Source organism: Equus asinus, chromosome 25, assembly GCF_041296235.1.
Source record: "Equus asinus isolate D_3611 breed Donkey chromosome 25, EquAss-T2T_v2, whole genome shotgun sequence".
Lineage (NCBI taxonomy): Eukaryota > Metazoa > Chordata > Mammalia > Perissodactyla > Equidae > Equus > Equus asinus.
Genome location: NC_091814.1, coordinates 51,415,558 through 51,441,248, shown reverse-complemented (window position 1 = coordinate 51,441,248; position 25,691 = coordinate 51,415,558). Strand labels below are relative to the sequence as shown.

Below are 25,691 nucleotides of genomic sequence, written 5' to 3'. Positions count from 1 at the left end.
TTCCACTAGCTCCATTCCCTCTGCCTATAAACATGCTCACATCTCTTCCATCCTTAAAAATGTCCTTCCCGGACTCCATTTTCTTCTTTAGCAATTCTAACTTCTCTCCTCCTTGAACTTTTCAGGTTTAACCCAATGTCTACTTTCTCACCTTCCATCACTTCTCAATTCCTGCGCTCTGACTCACTCTGCTGGACGAGCTGTCTAGACAAGCCCCCAGTGCTATCCTGAGTGCTAAGTGAGCAGGCATGTCTTGATTCCTCCAACCTTTCTCAAATTCTCTACGCCTTTGGGAATACCAGCCTTCCTGGCTCTCTCTGAATCTCCTCTAACCATTGCTTCTTTGTCTCATTCATCAGCCACTGCCTCTCCATGTGTCCCCCTTACAAGGCTGGGAAGCCCAGGGTTACAATTTGGGCCCACTGTCCTTCTCATGCTCCCCACTTTCTCTGGGAAAATGTCACCATATCCAGGCTGAGGAACCTTAATATTTACCTGTAGCTCATCAGCGTACACTTCTGTGCTCAGTTTCAGACCCATGTGGCCAAACGCCCATGCACATCTCTAGCTAAAGTTCCAGAGACACTTCACTAACACATTGAACACCAAATTCAGGATTTTCCTGCACAATAGGTCCTCTGCATTCTCTAATTCATTTGGTGATAATCACTAAGGCTTGCCAATTTTATCTTTTAAATCTTTCTTATCTCAGTGTCTTCTTTGGTGTTCCCATAATGCCTTTACGTGGGGCCTCACATCTACTGCCTTGACCTCTATGGTCTACTAACCGATCCAAGTCCAACAGGAGTTAAGCCTGTGCCCGCCTAGACAACAGAGTGATCTGTCTACAGGGAGATGTACCCACTTCAAAGCCTGCTTTCAACCCTTCGATGGCTTCCATGCCTGAAGTCCACTGCTCACAGTGTCAGTACTGCTCACCACCACAGACAAGGTGCCCACCTCTCACCCGTCCTTGTCTTGGAATTTGCCCTCCAACAGGACCCAGCTGCTTGTCATTCCACACAAAGGACACACCATGTCCCAGCTTTGTGCATTCATTCATGTTGCCTAGAATGCCGCCTCTAACCACTCCTGCCCATCCTGTGTACTCAGGATGCCCAGCAAGCTCTATCACTGGTGAAGGATCATCAGTGTGTGTGCCTGTGTCCCTCAGCAGAACCATCTATCCCAGCGCCCAGCAGAATGCCTGCCACAGAGGAAGTGTTCAATAAACTCTGTGAAGAGACCAGCTGTCTGACCCACCCTCTCCAGAATACCTGACGTGATTACAGGGACTCATCCAAGTTACTGAATTTTAAGGTGCTAACCTCCTGGACTTACTTGAAGAATTCAGTTTTTTCCTCTTCACTCTTCAATGTTAAACTTTTCAAGAAATTCACAACTTCTAGAAAATCATTCCTAAATGCCAAAAAGAAAAAAAGCATGCAGGGCAAGAGGTTAGAAAAGCCATGTTAAATATAACCACAGACTACACTACAATAATATTCAGCAAAGAAGCATTCTCCTGTGCCATTTAAAGGATTCTACAATAACTAAGTAGCTTATGAAACAAATACTATGGAACAAGCCCAAAGGGAATCTAACATTTTAAGAATATCAAAGAGATCTGTGAAGAGGATACATGCTTACACACACTCACGCCAACTTAACTTTGTGGTTTTAACAATCATCATAATCATCCAAATTTTTTGCTGTAATAGGATGTGGTTAAATGAAATATCCTGGAGAAAGAAATGGTATTACCATTACAAAACAGTCGTTGATTCTCAAGTCTCCTTTGGTGAAGTAAAAACTATTAGAGAGGGTAGGGGAAAGGAATTTCTTGTACTAGTCACAGGAATCTTCTCATTGCTCCTGCTGTAAGCTGTGCAGTCGTTTTTTCAGCCAGGCAGGGGAGAGTGAGGAGTGGGCAGTCTCCTGCAGGCCTCACAGAGTCATGCAGGCTGCGAACAGCTCAGCTCCCAGGGAGCCCGCTCGCGTCCTGCCCTGCGGGAGGGCAGCCTGGGAAGGACCCTTCGGCAAGGAGCCTGCACCACCTTCCCCGGCAGCCCTTGTAAGCACAGCTAAGCATCTAGGGCTCCACAGTTTATATTTACACCTGTTTCCCTCCGGCTTAGCAGCAGAGAAAAAGCACAAACATCTTAACCAAGTCTAATCAAACTGGTTCAGCTGCCTCAGTTGGAGATGCTGGCCTGGCTCCTTCTGTCTCCGGCGGGCTTTTCTCCTCTGATGTAACAGTCAGATTTTGTGAAGGGGACACTGGTGTGTGTTTTTGGCTTTCTTCTCCCCTCTCTGTTTAAAATACAATTCTTAATAAAGAACTCTTATCCCACACAGTGATGAAAGAATCTATTTACTGTAAAGGATGGTTATTCTTTGTAGAGACTTTATATCAAAGTAAATAAACTATTACTATGAATCATACAAAGGACATGGAAATACCTTGGTTAAAAGACTCCTGTCTTTTAAGGGAAAGGTTTGAACAGTTTCTTTGAAATATAAATGACAAAACCCTGATACCTACGATGAAACCATCCCCTTGGCCTTGTTTAATAGTAACCCCCCGAATTCTACCCAAGAGGCAACTCTTCCTCCCTCCAGGGGTAATATTAGTTCTCCCTTCACTCTGGTTTTTCTCAGGCTCTCCGACCGCAAACACAAAGATTTTTAGTTTGAAAACTGACAGAAGACTGATTTTACTAATAAAAGTCATGAATGTGGAATTAACCTTTGCAGAAGTTCTGCAGTCACGGAAATAAAAAAATGAAGGACACATAACCTTGAAAAGAGGTTCAAAAACATGTCTGAACATAGCGACAGTGTTAAGAGTTATATTGTGCCCCTCCCTCTACATCGACGTCTCTGCTCTTCCATCACGTTACTGAATAAAGAAAACAATCTTCAGTCTGAGGAAAAATAGGCTCTTCTCCTCCCCCCTCAAAAAAATTCCACAATAACAAACTCATATCAATAATACAATGGCAGCAGAAAGGAGAGGCCACGTTTATTAAGTTTCTCAATTAACTGACAACTGTGAACCACTGGACAGCGCTTAGCTTCTTGACAATCAGAAGCCTTAAGGAAACTGGCTGTAATTTCTAGGCCCAAGCCTTCATGACAAAGATTTCTAAAACTCTAAAGATAGGAAGATGAGAGGCAACCCAATTTCTCCCTCTATTTTCTCATGTGGACATGACTCAATCTCCCCTAAAAATTAACAACCACAACACAAGAGAAACTGCATATGTGATCTTCCAACACCCAGCACTGGAGCGCAATGTCTGAGAGAACAGGCCGGCAGTTGGGGGAGGCGGCCAGCGTGGCATCCTGGGTGCCCTCACCTGAAGAAGTCATGGGACAGGAGGGTGCAGAGCGCTGGCCGACACTTTGGAATGGGATTCAGCAAAGTTGAGTGCAAGGTCTGTTGGAAGCTGGAGAGAACATCCGCTGAAACTGAAATCCAGAGCGACAGTTAGTTTCCAGTGCCTTCTCCCTCTTTCCAGGACCGCTATAGCTGGAGACTGACGAGAGCAAAAACCAACCTGGAAAAGCCCAAACAAACAAAGCCCTGGCTGTTGCTAAACAGCTTCCTGCTGCCTCAGGCCAAACTCCTTGGCAGGTGTAGAAAACTGTCCTGCCAATGCATCCACTCCCCACGGCCCCCCCTTCTGTGCCCTCTCATGTCCTGATGGTCAGTTTAACTCAACTCAGGCATAAAAGGGAAGGTTTAATAAGTGGCAGGTTCAAGGGTCTTTTCAACCAGGGTTCCTCATCCACAGAACACAGAAAGTTATTTGAATGACTATATTTTCAATTTTCCCAAGAATGGTACATAGTTGCCACCATCCTAGACAGAGCGATGAGCAGTGAATCCGTTACCCATAAGGAAGCCTTAGGGTTCAATTCTCAAGTGTTTAGGCTGGGACTGTTTGGATCTGACAGCTAACTGGTGCTCATGACTTCAGGACGCTGTATAGCCTGGTAGAAGAAACTACATTAGAACCTCACAGAGTTTCAGCATGGTGATACACAGGCCAGGAAGGGCCTAATGTGACAATGGACACTGGTACTTAACAGGCAGACAATTGAAGGCCGGGAGTGGTTGGAGGAGAGTGAAGCAGGCTGCCGAGCACGCCATTAGAGAACTCAGAAGAGAAAAAAGAAAATGTGTTCAGTAGCCTGGGCTTTAAGGGGCAACAAAAGAAAAAAGTAATTACTTCAAGAAGAAAAAATCAATAGGACTTTGAAAGAATAAAGATAAAGAAATGTTAAGCTTGATTTAGAAATTAACAAAAATTTTTGAATCTTATTCTCTTCTTCAGGTTATTACATATAAATCAGTAACAGCACTCATTTACTTATTGGTTGGCTCAATAATAGCGTCTTTAGACCATCAATACCAGTACCATTAATAAGGTGATAATGCACAGTACTGACAGCCAAAGTTCAAAGTGCTTCCTACTTAAAATTCTTTTAACTACGCAAAATAAAGAAACCCAAAGCTGCTTCCCTCCCTGCTGTTCAGATCTGCCCTAAAAAGTGACGTGGTAAGCAGGAGGTTCCTTACTATGCTCGGACTGCGGTCCTCTGAATCCACACAGAACAGGCCGCGGGTGGTTTTCCTACTTATTCTGTGGATGCAGTAGTAACTCCAACTCACCCTGTTCACTTAAGATTGTGAGCAAACTTTCCACCAATGTCCCAAATGAATAGGCATCCCGGGCATGTCCATGTGACTCTGGCAGAGTTGTGAATTCTGGAGACTAAAAGCAGTAAAGGCCATTAAAACTACAGGATCTGCCTTATTAGCCATTTCTAATTTTCTCTGAAGCACTTTCTCCCATTTGTGCATTTACTAAACTCAAAGCTAACTACATAGCACCACACACTAATTTACAGACTTTTAAAACTATCAGTGAGTAGAATTTATCAAAGATTTTAAGATATCAAACAAGGGCAAAAAGAAAAAAATGACAGATATGATATATGTCTATGGCTTTCAAAAATATTTTTGACTGCAACCCAGAGTGAAAAATTTATTATTTACTATTATCAGTATACATACATATGTATAAATACATACATAATAGAAACAAAAGTTTCATGAAACAATACTTAGCCTTACTACCTAAGATGTTCAATGATATTTTCTTTCTTTTTTTTTTTAAAGTTTGAAAATGTTTTTTATTTTATTTATTTTTATTTTTTTTATTTTTCCTTTTTCTCCCCAGAGTCCCCTGGTACATAGTTGTGTATTTTTCGTTGTGGGTCCTTCTAGTTGTGGCATGTGGGATGCCACCTCAGCATGGCTTGATGAGCAGTGCCATGTCCACGCCCAGGATCCAAACCAGCAAAACCCTGAGCTGCCGAAGCGGAGCGCGCAAACTTAACCACTCGGCCATGGGACCGGCCCCTCAATGATATTTTCTATTTTATTCTTTTTTTTTCCTCAAAATGCTGGTCAGGACCCGCATTGATTTAAAACCCACAAATCATCAGTTTCAAAAACCCTAGTATATACACATAGTACTGATTTGGATAAACCTGATTTACTTCAAGTCTTAGGTCTTAAGTTTACAGTTGGGGTTGTATTTCCCGTAAAGCACATTAAGCATGTCTTTGGGGATCGATGCTTACAGTGATTATAAGAACAAGTTTAGAGGGAGCAACTACTTTCAAATTTTTTGGTAAATATAATCTTTCTTTACCAGCACCATAGTATTAATCATCGCTCTTCTACACATCTTGGAATCCTAACTGATGGCAGACAGGCAGATGAATGGCTTGGGTGAAGCACGGACAAGGTTAGGAGTGCTGCTTCTCCAAGCCTTACGGCTTCCAGCAAAGTACAAAGACTTGCCGTGAAATGGGTATGAAGCCGCAACCCTGTTCACACTGCAGTACCTCTATCTTTAAACAACATCAGGTGTCTATACCACCAAAAATGTAAGCTGAGTGTCAAGAGAAAGGCTCCCTGCCGTGGTGAGAGGATTAATCTCAGAAGCCTTTGAGCTCAGAGGAATTATGAGGCGTCTGTAACTTAGGAAAGAAAAGGGGGGCAGAGGAGAGTTGTTTAAGTTTCACAGTCAGCTCCACAAAGAAGCCTTCGTTACATCTGAAGTATATCGTCTTACCATCTCTTCAGGAGGGATGCACGCTGGGTCTCTCACTGACTGAATACTCCTCAGAAACTAGACAGGGAAAGAAATTAAGGGAAATAATTCATACATATGCTTGGTGAACCGAACTCTGGAACCAAGTTACAGAAGCAACGAGCAATGGAAACAGCAGCAATGAAACCTTCAAACCGATGCTACACATTAAATACGCAAATTTAAAACCTTCCTAATTAAAAAATGTAAATACAGTACCTGACATGGCACAAGACCTAGCAGAAAATAAATTTTAGTTCCCTTTCCTCTCCACTTTAGCTGGTTTAAGAGATACTCTCTGCTGTTCAGAGGCATCTCTGCATCTGATGCCCTTATATGGAAATCAGCAATACTTCTTTCTCATCCTGCATAGACATTAACAAACAAAAGGCTCTTCTACCGCAGAACACATCTATCATTAATCTTCTCACTGAATCAAGTCAATCTTACGGCTTGCTGCCACGTGAGATATAAAGGTTGAGGATCTTACAAGCCACAGAGACAAAACTAACATCCACAGGACAAGTACATTCATCCACTTATTCAAAGGTTATTTTTCAAGAGCTTACATGTCCCAAACACCATTTAGGGCACTAGGAATACAAAACGAATGCAATGAATCCCCTGCCCCCAGCCAGGTACTCAAAACCTAACATGCAAACTACGGATTTCAGTAACACAGACTGAGTGCCACAGAAGCAGAGAAAGCCTGGGGGAGGGCTTCGCAAAGGGGAGACTTAGCTAGACCTTAGACTTCCGCTTCATCTGCCATTAGATATAAAGATAAACGTAAGAGGCTAGCACACCCTCAAGAAGCTCAAGCATGGGTAAAGAAGATAGACACATAAAGACAACTCAACGTTAAATGTTAAGTGGTATAATTAAGTACAGGGCACTACAGGGGTAGAGAGGAGGGGCATTTAATTAAAAATTTGACCAAACCACTTTACCTCTCTCAGCCTCAGGCTCCTCGGCTACAAAATGAGGAGAAAGAATAAATGATCCCTAGTGCCCTTCTGAAGACTAAAATCCTACAATTCTATGAATGCGAGCATCAACACAAAAGTCAGGTCCCCAAATCTAAGAGCACCCTAACACGGAAGGACAGTCCCTAGGTGAGAAGCACACACCAGAGCGCTACCACGTTCTGAAGAGCAAAGAGGGCCCACAGCGGGCGTACCTCTGGCGTGGCCTGAGGAACTGCACATACTGTCTCCATTCCTCCCAGCTTCCAGTGCCCATCTTCGCTCACAAACACAGATGACAAGCAGACATTGTTGTGTGTCAGGTGGCCCTGGAAAAAAAGAACAGCAAGAAGAATGCCAACCCAGTTTCTGAAGTAGAAGTTTTAAAAAACTAAACACTAATCACCAAAAAAAAGATCATGGCAAGTCTTCCCACTTTTGGCATAATAAATGGAATTGTGACTTTAAGGAATAACAAAGGAGCCTGCTTAAGGATTACAAGGTTAGAAAAAAGGAACAATACAATGGAAAGGCTTTTGCTCTCTCCAGCTGCCGCGCGAGGCAGGGGAATAGCAACATTAAAGCCACTGCACATCCGCATGTCCATGGGAGGCAGGGCACACAAGTGTCCTTATAAATAGGTGTACAGGTCTTCGTAAACTACAGTTTGCTTCCAATGCCTTCAGAGAGAAAGTGTGGTTTTGCTCCCACAGGTTACTGTCTTCATTTTCTCCTCTAAATTCTTTCTCACCTACATTCTATCACAAACCCAGATCCACTTCACCTGAAATCTTGTCAGTAGGCATTAAAAAAATTCTGCCTGAAGAAGAGGAAAATAGAATGATAAAGACCACCAGAAATATCCTAAAGAGCAAAAAAGAGCCAAATTTAAAACTACAGAAAACAGAAAGGTCAAGAGGGAAGAAGAAAATGAGAACATAGTTGAGGTATATGTATTTTTTCCAAACCAGAAAGCATTCCAGTAGACAAGTACATTTCAAATATTCTACCCACTAGATCAAATATGTACATATTCTTATATAAAACACTCCAAGATATATATATTTTTAAAGGGAGGTTTAGAATAGTATGTATGGTATGCTTCCCCTTGAGAAAAAATAAAGGAGAAAAAGCATATAGATCTTTACTTTCTCTGCACAAAGAACATCTCTGGACTCACCCACTGAGCACCATGGTTGCCTGGAGGAGAAGCAGGGCCTGGACTCAAGGATGGGGGAGGGACTGACTCTTCCCCATATGCACTCTCCTACTATTCAAAATGTGTACCATGTGCATGCACTTTCTCCAACAGAGAAAATATTCCTTCAGAGTGAAGCATTAATAGTTCTTCTTACGTGAATCTTAGACATACTTTTAAGAGACAATAAATCTTGAGCGATATTTGGAGAGTCTGTCTCCCATTAATAGAAATTTTTTTAAAAACATATATTAAGATGAGTCAAATGCAAGTGTTTCTAACCTGTGACTGGTATTTTTCTTTTTTTCGAGGAAGACCAGCCCTGAGCTAACATCCACTGCCAATCCTCCTCTTTTTGCTCAGGAAGATTGGCCCTGAGCTAACATCTGTGCCCATCTTCCTCCACTTTCTATGTGGGACACCTGCCACAGCATGGCTTGACCAGTGGTGTGTGGGTCTGCACCCAGGATCTGAACCCCGGGCCACCAAAGTAGAGCATGCAAACTTAACCACTACGCCACCAGGCTGGCCCCTGTGACTGGTATTTTTTAGTCTTAGGGGGCTGCCAAAGGCCTTAATACTTCAGAATGTAAATTTCTTTAAAAATAATAGCTCAATAATACTGTCAAGAAATAGACCAGATATAAACATAAAAACTACCATTTTATCCCCTTAATAGCAAACATTGCCAGTGTTCAGGGGCTGTCTCTTGTTGGTACCACATACTTGAATGGGAAAGGATGTGTAAAACTCTGCCACTAAGAAATGGTCACTTCTTTCTTCAAAACCTAAAATGGAACCAAACTCCTGAAAACAAAAAGGAACTTTGGTCCACAGCAGCACTGATATTAAACCTTTATTTTTGTCTTAATAACAAATAACAGCTGAGCTACTTCTAGATAAAGACTTATTCAAAACTAGAGGGAAACTATAGCATACTGAAATAAAGTTCTATAAATAACTGCCAGGAATGGAGAACCTGTTGCTCATTCCACAAACCGTCTGTCTGTAGCACTCCTTGTGCCTTCCAGAGTCCTATTTTCCCTCAGGAAGCTTTCCAATGAAGTCCGTGCCTTATGATTTCTATACATACCATGATTTACAAGCATTACCCCACACATCAAGCCCCCAGTCCACATCAAAGCCCATGAGGCAGACTGTCCAGCTTACTTACTCTGTCATGAAGGAAGATAAGAGCCAGCAAGATGTCATAGATCCCAGCACAGACTTCCGCAGAAGACAACGCCTCCAAAGCCACTTCCAGAGGCTGAACACGCTCAGTGACAAGATGAATGCCATCTGCTTCCACAGTGCAAGATAAAAATCTTAGCAAGCAAGGGTGACGAAGCGTCTTCAAGTGCTTTAAAAATACAAACAGAAGAGTTGATGAAGTTAATGAATCAAAACCAGATTAATTATAGTTCCACATATATGGTGATAAAAGTCAGAAAATGTATACTTGCATTCAAGGTCCTCTCCAGCTCCCTACCCCAAATTTCAAATAAGGCAGTGGAGAATCTGTGACTTGCTCTGACTTTTTTCAACTTACCAACACTTAAATAACTCTGCAGAGACTTCCGGTTCTATTATGGCAGAGTAAGCCACCAAGAGCCCAGACCTCCCAATGATTCCTACTATAAACTCTGAACAAGTGCCAAAAACAACTCCCTGAGAACTCTGAAAAGTAAAAAGAAGCACCAGATTGTGGAGGAGAATCAAGATTTGGAGAAAAGACACCCATGGGGGTGAGTTTCCTGGTTTAGGGGATGTCCCTTCTCACAACTGTGCACTGATGGCAGGCCCCAGTCACAGAGCAGGGTAGCAAAGGTGGCTATAACTCTGATAGAAACTTTGCCATCATTTTGGCCAGAAGAATCACAGAAAGGAACCAAGGCAGGCCTGAGTATGAGAAGGATATCCACGAGGCCAGAGAGCTGGAGAAGGAGATGCCCTAGTTATCTGCACACCCACACAGCTCTCAGACTAACCCCTGAAGCAAGCATGCACAGGACAGACCCAAACCAGCAGAGCAAAATTTTGAAAAATGAACTGAGGTTTGAACTACCACTTGCAGGAAGGGTGTGGGGAGAGTAGTTCAAAAACTTGAGTCCTGGGGGTCAGCCCGGTGGCACAGCGGTTAAGTTCCCACATTCCGCTTCTCAGCAGCCCAGGGTTCGCCGGTTCAGATCCCGGGTGTGGACATGGCACTGCTTGGCACGCCATACTGTGGTAGGCGTCCCACATATAAAGTAGAGAAAGATGGGCATGGATGTTAGCTCAGGGCCAGGCTTCCTCAGCAAAAAGAGGAGGACTGGCAGTAGTTAGCTCAGGGCTAATCTTCCTCAAAAAAAAAAAAAAAATAAAATAAAATAAAATAAAAACTTGAGTCCTGAACCTAAGGGGATTGATTTCCTGCTAGATCAAAAACATCCACATTCTCTGGAGGATTATAGCAGAATCAAGAGTCTATGCAACATGACATTTCAAAATGTCCAGGACGCAATCCAAAATTAGTCAACAAACCACCACGAAAATGTGATCAATTCTTAATGAAAAAGCCAACAGACACCAAGCCCAAGATGGCTCAGATACTAGAACTATCAGGAAGAATTTACATCAGTTATTATAACCATTCTCCTAGAGGTAAAGGAAAACAGTCATGAAATAAGTCGAAAGATAGAAGTTCTCAGCAGAGAAATAATGTTACATAAAAGAACTAAATGAAAATTTCAGGAATCAAAAAAATATTAGAAATAAGAAATTCAATGAATGGACTCTAACAGAACGAAGATGACACAGGGAAGAGTCAGTGAACATGAAGATGCTAACCAATCTGAAGAACAAAGAGAAAAAGTATTTTTTTAAAAAAATGATCAGACCCAGGAACCTGTGTGACAATAACATAAGGTCTAATGCATATAATTGGAGTCTCAAAACAGAGCTGAAAAGAATTGGAGCATAAAAAATGTAATGGCTGAAAACTTCCCAAATTTGACCAAATACTTTTAAGTTTACAGATTTAAGAAGTGAACACCAAATAGGATAAATCAAAGAAAACCACACTGAAACACATTATCATCAAACTGCTGAAAACCAAAAATAAGTTAAAAATCTTGGAAGCAGCTTGAGAAAAATCACTCTTTACGTGGAGAGGAATGACAGTTTGAATGATGCAGATTCTCATCAGAAAACAGAGGCCAAAAACAAAGGGGACAACATCTTTGCAGTGCTGAAAGAAAAAAATTACCAACCCTGAACTCTCTATCTAACAAAAATATCCTTCAGGCAAGAAGGCAAAATAAAGGCATTGTTGATGAAGGAAAACAGAAAAGTTATTGACAGAAGCCCTGCTCTACAAAAATGCTAAAGGAAGCTCTTTAAGCTGAAGAGGAAATGATACCAAAGGGAAATAGGGGTCCTCAGGAAGGGAGGAAGATCATCAGAAATGGTGAATACCAGGATAAATGTGAGGGCTACATTTTTACGTCTGAAGTTATTTAAATATATATGACTATTTAAAGCAAATATTCTAACACTGCCTGATGAAGCTCTGAGTGTGTGTGGCGTATATGTGCGTGTGTGTGAGATACATATTTATATATGTAAAACAGTTGACACACCTGTCAGGACAGGAGGGACGGACGCTGGAGACACCCATACGATTCCACGGCTTCTACATTTCCTGTGACGTGGTACAATATTAACCACAAGTAGACTATTAAAATAGCTAGTTACGTATGCTGAAATCCTTAGAGCAACCACTTAAAATATATAAAGAAATAAAGCCAAAAAAATCAAGATACATTGAAATGGAATACTAAAAAATATTAAAATAATCCAAAAGAGGAAAAGGGAGAACAGAAGAACAAAAACCAGAAGGGGACAATGAAAACAAATAATATAACTGAACCACAGTAATAATTACATTAAATTTTAATGATCTAAATGCCTCAATCAAGAGTGGATAAAAAATGAAGACCCAACAATATGCTGCCTATAAAACACAGACTTTAAACACAGACAGAGAGCCAGCCCTGATGGCCTAGTGGTTAAAGCTTCCTCCACTTGGGCAGCCTAGGCCCGGTTCCTGCGCGTGGAACCACACCACTCATCTGTCAGTAGCCACGCTGTGGCAGCAGCTCAAATAGAAGAACTAGAAGGACTTACAACAAGAATACACAACTATGTACTTACAACTAGAATATACAACCATACTTTGGGGAGAAATAAATAAATAAATAAATAAATAAATAAATACAGAGCTAGGTAAATGGACAGAAAAGGATATCCCATGAAAACAGTACACATATGAAGACTGGAGTGGATCCATTTCTATCATCAAACAAAATACTCTTCAGAACAAAGAGTACTGGCAGAAATACAAAGGGATATTTCTTAAAGAATAAAAGGGACAATTCATTAAAAAGATACACCAGTTATGGATAAAGAAATTATGGTATATATATATATATATATATATATATATATATATATACAGCCATAAAAAAGAATGAAATCCTGCCGTTTGCAACAACATGGATGAAACTGGAGGACATTATGCTAAGTGAAATAAGTCAGACAGAGAGAGACAAATACCATATGATCTCTCATGGAATCTTAAAAAAATGAAATAAAAAATCAAGCTCATAGATACAGAGAACAGACTGGTGGTTGCCAAAGGCAGGGGACAAAGGGTGGGAGAAACGGGTGAACTGTTTTTGTTATTTTATTTTAGTTTAACTAAATTTTTAAAAATACCCCAAAAAAGGTACAATTATAAATGCGTGTGCCTAATGGCAGAGCCTCAAAATACACATGAAGTAAAAATTGGCAAAATGAAAGGGAGAAACAGACAATTCCACAATCACAGTTGGAGGTTTTAAAACTCTTCTCTCAACAATCAACAGAACTAGCAAAAAAAAAAAAGTAAAAACATAGAAAACCTGAATAATATCAACGACCTGGACCAAACTGACATTTAGAAAACGCCCTGCCACCACTGCAGGACACACCTTCTTCACAAGTGCAGGTGAAACGGTCACGAGAACAGACCACGCCAGGCCCTAAAACAACTCGGAATGGATTCCAACCTTGGATTCGCCCGAATAGAGGGTAAACATTTCTTATTTTGTTGATCCTGTTTTCTTACATTTTACCTTTTGCTTGTCAAGCATTTAATCCCCTTAAAAATATTTAACCATCTTTAAAATGTTTATCTTTTTAGTATCTAGAAAAATGATTGTCAAACGTTTTTGTTCACACACTTCACACCAGTAAAAACGTTACATAAGTAGCTTATATATATTAGATGTATATATAATATATATATGTTGTGTGTGTGTGTGTATATATATATAAATAAAATATGTATACTATATAACACCCACAAAATAGAAGGTACCAAAAAAAAGATTAAAAGTAAATTTAAATAGACATTCTCGATATTTTTTCCCCCAAACTGTAATGACTCATGTTGCACAGTCCCTAGGGTACAGATATCCCACTGTAGAAATCCCTTGTATGGAGTGTTCTCCCACACACACACCTTTCTTCTTTGCCCTGTTTTCTCAGCAGACAGGGAGGATACCCAGATGGACGACAAATACAAGACACTTCTGAACATTAGAGGTGAAATCTGTGCAGTTTCTTCCCTTCCCCGGTTGGTTCTCTAACTGCCCTATCAGATCCAGACTTTCCAATCTCCACCCATGCTGCATATCCCAAAAAATTCGACCTGAGTAACTTCGGAGATCCACGGGCCAAAATTCCCAACCCAGCTAAACAATCCTATCATTTACTCACAGCAAAACTTAAAATGCTGGAAGGTTGCTTTCCTAACAAATCACTCAGTTTTTCTGAAAGAATTTACATGGCCCTAAACTCCGGGGTCTACCCCGTACCATCACTGGGCCTTGGGGCAGCCTTGTGAACCAATCACAAACCAGCAGGAGATGACGGAAGACTTCACCTGGAGAATAACCCTCAAGAGAACATCAGGTTTCATTTTCACAAATAAGCACTTAGTATGGAAAGCTCCAAAACACCTTCCTGGAAGAATATGGCACAGTGTAAGAGCCCATAGCCCAGCACCGGCACACACTTTCTATCAGTCACCTCAAACTTGTCTATTAAATGTCTCAGGCAAGATCACAGAAGAATCTTCTGAGTGTAGCAATTTGTCCAACGTCTTTTCTTTTAATAATCTCAAATTTTGCCAACTCTGGGAATAGCTCCAATAGAGTTTTTTGTTTATTCTTAAGAAGGAATATGTTACCCTCCCCTGGGTTACTCTAATAAACAAAAAGAAAGGGTTAAGAAAATTTCTTTAACTAGCAATTATGAACTATTAATTTGTGTATTTGCCTTTAAAACAATCCATACATACACATATGTACACAGCAATGACACAATGAGCCAAGAAGTGTGCTGGCAGGTTGGCTGAATGAGTGTGGTTAATTGGAGAGAATTTCTTTCAAGTGTCTTTTGAGCTATGGTTTCTGAGTAAAATTACACAACCTCTTTCATATTTTCATTTTAAAAATCATTTCAAATTATCTGCAAAACAAACATGAAATACTTCACTTTCCCCTGTTTAGGGGAAAGTCTTCGTTCAGCTTTTATGTCTTGGAGCTCTAATTTTTTCCCTTGGTTTATGTACCTTCTTTTATTGTCCTTCTAGTACTCAGGGCAGACTATTAAGCTAGAAGGAATGCTACCTGGTTCAGTGCTGGCATGGAAACACAGACTCAACAAATGTCAACCTGATGAAGAAATGCAATAAGAAGTTCCATTTTCACTCCTGCTTATTTTTTAACCCTACATGCCCAGCAAAATTCTTGGTCCAAAGTGACTTGTTTGTTTAATGAAGGAAGAAAGGAAGGAATAACTTGCTGCATGATTCTGAGCAAGACACTTAGCAGGACCTGTGCTTGTCGCTCCCCTCTGGCACACACAATGTTAAGCATAAACTATACTTTTTTTGTTAAATATGAGTATTACTAGATAACTTGCCAATATTCACACTTATCTATGCCCATATGGAGATGTTAAATGTGAGATTCTAGTCTTGAATATAAACTATTCCTACTTTGCAGGAATCAGTTATGACTCAGCTATCCAGAGAATTAACTCAAGCCATAGGGACTTGACTTTCCATTACTGTTCTACCTCTGATTTGCTAGTTCACTTTGAAAACTACACAAAGTAGTAGTTCTTAACTATAGCTCAAATTCACTTGGAAGTTTTTAGACAGGGAGAAAGTCATAATTTCACTCTGTTAAAGAAATATAACAAAATAACCAAGAAGCCTAAACTAGAGAGCAAGAATTTTCAGGGAAAAATATTCTTCCTTCTTCCCCTAAGATGCAAATCTGAGACAAAGATGGAAGTACATTCTGGCTTTAAATGCCCACTGCCAGGGCCGGCCCAGTGGCGCAGCGGTTAAGTCCGCACATTCTGCTTCAGTGGCCCGGGGTTTGCCGTTTCAGATCCCGGGTGTGGACATGGCACAGCTTGGCAAGCCATGCTGTGGCAGGCGTCCCACATATAAAGCAGAGGAAGATGGGCATGGATGGTAGCTCAGGGCCAGTCTTCCTCAGCAAACAGAGGAGGATTGGCAGCAGATGTCAGCTCAGGGCTAATCTTCCTCAAAAAAAAAATAAATAAAATACATGCCCACTGCCTGGAGGTTAGATCCTGAACTAGGAAGAAAAAGCAGAAAGGGAAAGAGATAAAGGACTCTATTTTGGAAACCCTGCACCTGAGGTACTGGTGGAACATCCAGGTGGAGATATTCTGTAGGCGGGTGGAAATACAGACCTGGGGCTCCCATAAGAGGTTCCTGCAGATAATGAGTTGGGGTGGAAGGCCGGATGGCCATAAGCATTAGAGGGAAAAGGAGGAGCAGGTGTAGTGTGAACACTGTGGTGGGAGCTGGGAAAGGGCCAGTTCACCTGGTGGCCCTCCCACACCTGAGGGATGGGGGAATGCCTGTGAAGTTCTTCTGAGTAGACAACGCTCAGGAGCCTTGGAAGAGAACCTGATTTTGATCATGAGAGGAAGGAAATAATTTTTTCAAAAGTTAACAACGGGCGTGGTCCTGTGGCGTAGTGGTTAAGCTTGGCATGCGCTGCTTCAGTGTCCCAGGTTCATGGGTTTGGATCCCAGGCGCAGACCTATACCACTCATCAGCCATGCTGTGGCAGCATCCCACATACAAAATAGAGGAAGACTGGCACAGATGTTAGCTTAGGGCTAGTCTTCTTCCAGCAAAAAGAAAAAAAACTAACAATGTAGGCAAGTTGATTTACTGGAACAATGGTTGTAAACAGCATAGAAAAGGGCTAAGAGGGAGAGGAACAAAAAGAAGATGTCAATCTAAGGAAGAACTGTAAAGCATTCCCCAAATAGAATGCAAGCTCCTCTGAGCACAGCAATCATCTCTTCCATTTCTTTCTCATCCCACACCTCGTGGGCTCTCAAATATGCTGAATGGCCCTCCCACAAACCAGCCTGAATCCATCACAGAGAAGAGCACGAGGTCCCCCCAGACACTAAGCAGGGCACTTGTAGAGCATCTGTCTGCCTATTCCTAGAGCCCAGCATGGCTGGCTGCCTGGTGTCAGGGCACTCAGGAGTCACCACAAGCCTGCACTTACCAGGGAGCCCTAACTAAGCACGTAGATTAAAGTAAACACAGTAACCCAATTCTGACTCAGGATTTACCATTCCTCACAGGCTACTGGATAGAAATGAATCATAATCACCAGTGAGACAATTATACTTGACAGCTAATGAATTCAAGATAAAGTAAGAAGGTCTCATGGACTTGAAGTATTTCTGATATTGTCTTGTGACCAAAGGTTAGCCTTGCAATCCCTCTTGCTTCAGAGGTCTAACAGTGTACTGTGATTGTTATTCTTTATTTATAGCAGTAGAGGACGAGTATAATTACTACCTGACAGTATTTGGCAAGGAAAACCCTGTATATTTGCTTGAAATGGTCATTAAAATTGTCAAAGGTAGGATTAGGAACCTGAACTCTAGAACAGTGAGGCGAGCTAACTACATTGTTCTAATGTTTCAGGTATCTAGGAAATCAAATTCCTAAAACTTGATGCAACGTCACACATTTCTTAAGTACTGTGGCCCAAATCTAAACTCCTTATCATGTTGCTGCCATTTCAAATTTCTCAGGTTCACGTCTCAGGAATTCAAAGGCACAAGATGGCCTGAAGAACACAACAGACAAGCCTATGAACCACTTGAAAACGCTTAGGCCCGGCTTAGAAGGGTATGTGCATACACTAAGGGAGAAAACATCTTCCCTCTCAAGCTTCCCACAGCACGGAAGTCTTCAAACATGGAGAGTAGATCTTTGTTTTTTCCTTTAAAAATTGTATGATCTGGGCATTCAACTTTCTTGGGACATACACCATAAAGAGCAACATAATTTTAAACAATCTTATGTTTCATAAACAAAACTAAGAAAGATTATAAATCTCCAGTACTTCACTAGTAATAGTCATTCTAAATAATTATTTTAAAAACATGCAAGCTTATTAAATGAGAATAATACAAAGCATGTCAGATATTAACTGTACATAAGAGTAAGACAATGAGGCAAGGCATTTTATATTTTGCAAAATCACAATAAAAATTTTTAATTTTTATTTTTAATTAAAAAGTATTCAATTCCTAGATGGAATGGAAAAGAGACAAGCTCATGGTCATAACACATAGTCTTACCAAAAAGCAAAATTACCTAGCAACAAAACAGCCAGCCATACTTTTTACCACAATACATTAATGGAAAACGCATCCTGAGAGGAACATTTTCCTTAGGAATCATCTCATAACTGTTAACTTCATGCCTGACCAAAGAGATAACATCAAATAATGAACTAGCGTGACAAATAAAATGCTGAAATTATATTACTAATATATTATTATAATATAATCCTTTATAGTCATTAAAAAAGGTAAAAACCATTTAAACAGACCTATGAAACAGACATCAATGTAAACAGATATCAATGTCTCATACTTGTTGATAGTACGAAGTGACTCAAGGTGATACAGGTGGTAACTTTAACAAAATAAAGATATCAAGTCGATCTGAAAGCAGCGTGCCTGCCAGAGTAAACATGATGAGTGAATTAGCTAATACAACTATACTCACCTTTTAGGACCTTCCCAAAATAATCTAAACAGATGAATATCCAAGGAAATGGCTAGCTATCCAAGGAAATATCAAGTAGTGCCTTTTTTTCTCTAATTTGAAAAGACACTCAGGGTAGTTTTATTGAATTATGTTACGCAGTAGAATCGTTTTCCTAGTACGAGGCCAGCGTCCCCTGACAGCGCATCAGACTGTGCTACCCCGGGGAGCCTCTGCCAGGAGCGGCACTTGGTGGGTGCAGGTGAGGAGGACCTTTGCCCTAAGGAGGAAACTGAAGCCTCCAGAAGTCCATCATCTGTCTAAGGCCCCTCAGCAAGAACTAGAGCCCAGGGCCAGCATTCCTCCCAGGACATCGGGCCCATCTCCCAGTTAACACTCTTTCTGGGGGCACCCAATGCCTCGGGGAAAGAAAAAGTACTTGTTACAGTTCTTAAAGTATTTTATTTCCAGGTCCATCATCAATACACTAATTAATATGCTATCAATATTTACAGCATTTTTGCTAAGCTAGATTAACTCCCTTTATCTTATATTAGCCATGTAAAATCACCTCCCAAACTTTCTCATTAAAAAATCAAATATGATGATAAAAGTTATCATGCTCACTTGGATGAAGCTTTCTGGCTAAACCTATGGTACCTGATCACGTCATGCAAGGTGAAGACATCCCCATGAAGTAAGGACAACTATGTTATTAAACGACAGGAAGAAAAATACTAGTCCTTATGACCTACCTCCTTTGAGCTCTATTAATTTCACATTTTTTAATAGCAAACAAGATAGTAAAAAGTACTAACTATTAAGTAGTCGCCTATTAGGTACCTTAGCAGCTTTATTAACCTTGTCTTCGTTTTCTCTCTTATACACGAAAACTGAAGCACATTTGCCATCCTGCAGCACCGCGGGGTAAACAGCAAGTCCGGAGGGTAAGGTGAACGGCGGTTCCTTCAGCGCACAGCTCTTCAGAGCGCTGTTCTCTGACCCCATCCCTTACAGAGGCAGTGCTGCAGCCCCTCCGCAAAGCCAAGCAGACCTGCAAGAAAACAGAAATGTTTCCACACATTAAGTTTCTATCTGCAGCATGAGCCAGAGAGAGCCCCGCATCCAGACACACCACTAAAACCTACTCGTTTCTACAATCCTCGTACGGTAGGCCATGTGACCATAAAAATGGTAAACGCTCAACAAGTTACTCCAGTGCTTGTCGATTAACAACTAACAGCTCTGGAGAAAATGCTCTTAACCAAATAGTTACTCCCAGTTACTGTCCCTCCCAACCCCCACCACACACACAGAACTTTCAGAGTGGAAAGGCCATCAAAAATAGAATAAGATCATTCATGCTCTAACCCACTCACAATCCTGCCCCACAGAGGAAAATGCTGTAAAACTTGATTATTCAAAACATGCTAAACTTCTGTACATCTTAAATAATCTCAAATTATAAAGCAAGACAATACAAATTGTAGAATATTTCTAACAACAATGAAAAACATGTCAACAAATGGAGAGCTCATATAAACCAAGTAAAACATGAAAACACCAGTAGAACAAGGGAAAGGAAACAGACAACCCACTGAATACAAATGACAATAAATGTAAGAAAAAGTGAGCCCTCACTGCTCTTCAAAGTCCTTCTAAGTAAAAAGAAAAACCACAAAATTGTTTGATCTCAAATACATACATACACAAGATTTTAGAAAATGCAAACTACTCTACAATGACAGAGACTGGATCAGTGGTTGCCTGGGGTGGGGGCACAGTGAGAGGGTCCAGGGGAGAGGAAAGGATTACAAAGAGAAGCAAGGAAACTTTGCAGGAATGGATATATTCATTATCTCGATTATGATGATTATGGTGATGGGTGATCACAAATATCAAAACTTACAAAATTATACACTTTAAATATGATCAGTTTATTGTATGTCAATTACACCTCAACAAAGTTGTTTTAAAAAGAAACCTGTATTATATATCTATATCTGTAGGTGTATACACACACACACACACGCAGACACAGACTTGAAAAATATTCTAAAGTATTAACAGAGGTTTGCCGTGGGCTGCCAGATCACGGGTAATTCACATACGTACAGACACAGACATTTGCCTGCGCCTCCCAAATCTTCCACAATGAGAACATATCTTTCTTTACAACAGGGATACAAACTCACATGGTTACAACAGGCAATGCAGAGCCGTCCAGCAGTATTGGTAGAACAGCAAAGGGCCTACTGTGTGTGCACAGGCACCTACTGTGGGAGGGCTTGCACTCTGAAGGGAGCGGCCATCACAAAGTTCCAACCAGGCCTGCAGTTCCAGAGCAGCCAGATTATGAGAGTTATCATAAGGAGCCAAGAGCCTGAATACTTATGTGGAAATGTCCATTTTCTCCAATGTTGGCTTAAATTTCTTTAAATCTGTATAGGCCAAATAAGATATGTCTGGAAACTCTGTGGCAGTCAGCTTTCAGCTCTGGCTTTACTATAATTTTTAAAATAAGAAATAAAAAGAGTTCATGCTAACTCTGGTAATGTGGCAAGAAGTTACGAGTGCTAAATAACACGGCCAGAAGTTCTGCGTCGACCCTTAACAATGTCAGCTTAAAATCTACATATAATAATATAATAATTTCAGTTTAAATACATCTAAACTGTATTTAGATAAATACAAACCCAAAAGTCATTATACACAGACCCTCTATGTGGATTTTTTTGCGCTTTGGTGAAGTTCTGTACAACACTTCCCATGTTATCAGAGTATGTGATGCTGCTCCAGACACACACCTAGAATAGAGAATTTCAAGAGCCTACAGACCCACATACGTCATTGTACAAGGAACACAACAGGTACAAGGGCTAATGCCAACTAAAACTGAAGGTTTTCAAAATCCAAGAATGTTTCTGAGGGTAAGAACTAAGTTGGTTTTGTAACAAATCCACTGAGGGCTACCAACCTGGCAATTTATCTTCCTTAAGAATGACAGAAAAGTAAAAAAAAAATAAAAATAAAGGTACTAAAAATGCCAAATCTCAACTATATGTAACATCCACCTTTCTATTGGGACTACAAATAAAAGGAGTGTTTATGTGGAATCATGGAGAAGAGCAACTATTGTTCATTCCCCTGTTCTGAGGATGGGGCGCTGCCTGCCTAGCCTGGGACGCCCACTCCCACCCCTTCCCCCTGAGGAGAGAGGGTCAGGGTCAGGTTCAGCACTTGCATCTTGCTCCTCTCTTCCCTGGCATAGTTAATGGGTCAGGTGCTACCCCGGGCCAAAGGGCAGTCAGTTCACACATTAGCCATCTCTTGGACCCATGGCCTGGACAAAGAGCCGGACCGGCCAGATCACTACCCCAGGAATCTGAATGAACGAGAGAGATTTTTGTCTATTAGCAGCACAGCTGAGAGTAAAAGATGACATGAGGTAGAGCCAGGGCTACGGTAAGCCAAAGCCACGCAGAAGCAGAAGCCCGGCAGGCACCGAGGAAGCCAGCCGGCAGCAGGAGAATGGGAAGCGAACAGTGAGAGAGCAGCCTAGTCAGAGATTCGGGGGCACACCACCACCCTCCATCTCAAGGCCACAGGGAGCCCAGCTTCAAACCCACATCCTCACTGACACACTTACAACCAGGAGCAGCCTGAGTACACCCGAGGTAGCCTGAATGCATCTACATTCTTTCAAACCAGTTGCCATTTCACAAGCAGAAAACTCTACTTCTCTTTAACTCCTCCAGTCTGAAAAACCAGTCAGACAAGAGGAATGAGTCAGAGAAGCATCACTTCGAAAGTGTATATCTGAAACTAGTCTAACCTCCTTCTCTCTCTGAGCCACAAAATATAGCTTTCCAAAATCAACCCAGAAGGAACTGCAAGAAAATGAAAATCCTCTTGGCAGAAAATCATGCTGAGTTTTTAGTTTTAACACCAGTCCCCAGAGGAGCTAAGATGCTCACAGGACTCAGGGGCAGTGCTCTGGCTGAAGGAGTGGCAGTCCGCAGAGGGACAGCAATGGACATTTCATTTACTCAGTCATTTCTAAATAGCAATCCTGGGGAATACTGGGCCTCACAACATCTATTAGCCCTCCAGTTAATATGATAAATTCCACTACAAGATAATTAACAGTTCAGGGTTATGAAAGCTTTAGGAAGAGGTTAAATTTGGTAATTTTTCTTAGCAGTGTACGTTTTGGGTCTAAGACCTTAAGAAATACCACTTAAAAATTAAAAAGGAATGACTTCCTTTGATGAGAGAACTCGGGCGAAAGGAAGCCATTTTAGCGTTTGGAAAGCATGATTAATGTTGACAGAAGTCTACTGATACCATCAGTGCGCTGCTCACAGACCAGCAGGGTTATATTCTCTGTCCAGCACAAACTTCATTAGCGAGAAATGAAAAGATGTGCTGTTGACTGCAATCTGAGAACGTCTCAAAAGCAGTCAATTCTTAATTCTCTACTTCACACAATGGTACCCTAAGAGGCACAAAAACTGTTGATATAAAGTGCTTTAAAAATGATAATTCAGCTAAAATGGATTTACTGAAATGTTAAAACTGATAAACAATACACTCGGACTTCCAAAACGCTCTCCTCCTTGTTTTGAGGAGTGAAGGGGAAAACACAAAATCTTTTAGCTTTGAAATAGTCACAAGAAGGTAGAAAAGGATATTCTAACAGAGATATTAGCATGCGTATTTTGCAGAATTTACCATCTCCACTCTCTGTAATATAACGCTGAAGAGGCGGTTTCTGACTTGAACAGCATCATGGTCTTAAAAATTTGTTCACCTATCTTCCTCTATCCCTTTGCTTCTTGGACAGCACATGAAGATTCTGGGCCACCTGTAGATTATGAAAGCCCTTGTCCGGGTCACTGAGCAACTCACAGACTCTACTGAGAAATTTGTGTCGCCTGGGGAACTCTCTCTCCCTCTGTTTCTTTCGCGGCAATTAATGGAGATGATCTTGGTCCTAGCTCCCTAGCTTGGAAGTTCCAAAGCTAATGGCTTGCACCGTGACTTCCAAGAACACACTGTACTCACTGATACTTTGTTACCTGGCGATAACATTACTCCGGGCCCTCTGCTTTGATCTGTTTCAGGTATATATCCCCTGGACTGAACTCAGTCCAGCACTGCTAGCTAACCAGCAACACACAACGAGGCATTTGTGGACCAAAAGAACTCAGTATGATTTCAGCTAGGAGAGGTTATGTAGATATGCACATGGGTCCTTAAAAACAGCAGTAACAGTGATTCCAAAATTCAGGGCCGGACTGTGAGTATTCACATGGTTTCCTAAATATGATCTGCTGAGAAATGTTTCATTTTTATTCTAAATAAAGAGCACTTCTCAAAGACAGGAGCCAACAGGGCCTCTGGGGCCCTGGCACTGGTCTTGAGTCCAGAGCGAAGGCGCCTTCCCAGGGTGGGCGCGACCCCAGGCTCCCAGGCTCGGGCAACGCCGCCCGGCGCCGCCCCGCACACCCGCCCGCCCGGGAGCGGGGTGCTGGGGTCCAGCGGGGCGGGCGCGGCCCCCGGGGCGCAGAGGGGCGGCGGCGCTCCCACCGCGTTGGCCCTCACCTTCCACGCCTGCCCCGAGGCCCGGCTCCGCGGCTCCCTCGGCAGCTCCGGCCGCTGGCACCGAGCAGCGGTCACCCGCCAAGCCCAGATTAGAAAGGCGCCCGAGATCAGCAGGGGAGGCTGCGCGGAGGCGGAAAGCAGCTCAACCGGCCGCGGCGAGCTCGCCCCGCGCGGGTCCCAAGCGCGGCCCCGCGGCCGGGCGCGCGCCCCCCGCCTGCGCTCGCGGCCGGACCCTGCCCGCGGCCCAGTCCCGCGCCCACGGAGGACGCGGCGCGGGGCTCGCTGTTACCTGCGGGAGGGCGGCGGGTGGCAGCCGGGGGTCTTGGCTCCGGTCCCCTCTTCGCCCCCTGTTGACACCAGCCACCCTCGCCTCCCCCGTGAGGCTCTGGCCACTACACCTACAGTCTTCCGAGGTCTGGTCCCTCTGACACCATAGAGACAGGTGCGGAAACCGGACAGAACAGCAGCCTCCAGCCCTCCGACGCCACCACTGAGAGGAACGAACCCGGAACCGAGCTAGAGCGGCCACACAGCGCTCCTCAGGACGGTGCCATCTTGAGTGTGGGCGCCGCGACTGACCTCGCGTTTCACTCGCTCCTCCCAGCGGCCCAGTTGGTCTGCGAAGATGTCCCCTCCCTTGGCCGTCGACTTGAAGGCGCAAGTTTGTCTTGATTTTAATGTTTAGGCTTTTCTTGCGCAGTTTTGATTTGATTTCCGCCCGAATCCAAAATGGCCGCCGGTCGCCTCTAACGAATAATACAGGGAGGGCGGAGCAAAGGAGGGCTGGGCGGGGGGCGGTCGGCGAGGGTTCCTAGGAGGGACGGCGCTCGCCCGCGGCCCCGATTGGCTGCGCCGCGTGGGCCGAAGTCTTGCGGAAGGGCGGCGGAAGCTGGCCGAGGTCGTGGTGCTTCCGCTTCAAGCCTTTGGAGCGGAAAGCCGCAGGTTACGCTTAATTCAGGAAAGAGTCAAATTTGGGACTATTGAGGTTAAGAGTACCTATTATTAATATTAATGGTTTCTATTTGATAGGGTGTTGTGAGAAGAAAGTGAATATACGTAGTAGTTTTAAAACTACATGATTCCAAGGAAACGGAATGTATTTTTCCTGTCATCATCACTACTACTCAGTGCTTTTACAACCTCGCAGTTGACAGCTAACCTAAATCCTTTGATCATCTGAAGCTTTTAGGTTCTTTCTTGTGGGTAACAGTAGCTGAAAGGTTTTAGGATGGATAAGGACCCCACAATTTCTTCAGCAGGTTAAATGAAAGCAGTGTAAGACCACATTTTGTCCCTTATTCAGAAATGTATTAAACAAATATTTATTAGGAGGCAGGCACAAATAGTATTTAATCTGGCCAAAAGGCTTAATGAAGGCCCTCTGTCCTAGGTTGGCACTGTCCTACTAGAAATAGAATTCAAGCCTCAAAGACGTATGTAATTTTAAATTTTCTAGTAGCCACATTAAAAACGGTAAAAAGAATGAGGTGAAGGTAATTTTAATATTATGTTTTAACACCATATCCAGATTGTCATTTAGACATGCACTCAATATAAAATTAATGAAATATTTTACTTTTTTTTGTGCT

General features: G+C 42.3%; 1 protein-coding gene across 4 annotated transcripts in view; it reads right to left on the bottom strand.

The window, feature by feature from the left end:
• The window catches only part of SCYL3 (SCY1 like pseudokinase 3), a 39,505-nt gene extending 14,794 nt beyond the window's left edge, over positions 1 to 24,711 (bottom strand). The window contains exons 1-8 of one of the 4 annotated variants that reach the window (XM_044758776.2): positions 24,392 to 24,711; positions 19,339 to 19,549; positions 9,511 to 9,696; positions 7,354 to 7,467; positions 6,156 to 6,212; positions 4,682 to 4,784; positions 3,363 to 3,474; positions 1,342 to 1,419 (exon numbers count right to left, since the gene is read on the bottom strand). In XM_044758776.2, coding sequence (XP_044614711.1) covers positions 1,342 to 1,419; positions 3,363 to 3,474; positions 4,682 to 4,784; positions 6,156 to 6,212; positions 7,354 to 7,467; positions 9,511 to 9,696; positions 19,339 to 19,503 — 815 coding nt within the window. In that variant the 5' untranslated portion in view covers positions 19,504 to 19,549; positions 24,392 to 24,711. Of the gene's footprint in view, positions 1 to 1,341; positions 1,420 to 3,362; positions 3,475 to 4,681; positions 4,785 to 6,155; positions 6,213 to 7,353; positions 7,468 to 9,510; positions 9,697 to 19,338; positions 19,550 to 23,229; positions 23,255 to 24,102; positions 24,319 to 24,391 lie in introns of those variants that run through there. The other 3 variants (XM_070496824.1, XM_014845159.3, XM_044758779.2) reach the window with 3 other exon arrangements.
• Positions 24,712 to 25,691: the final 980 nt, after the last annotated feature.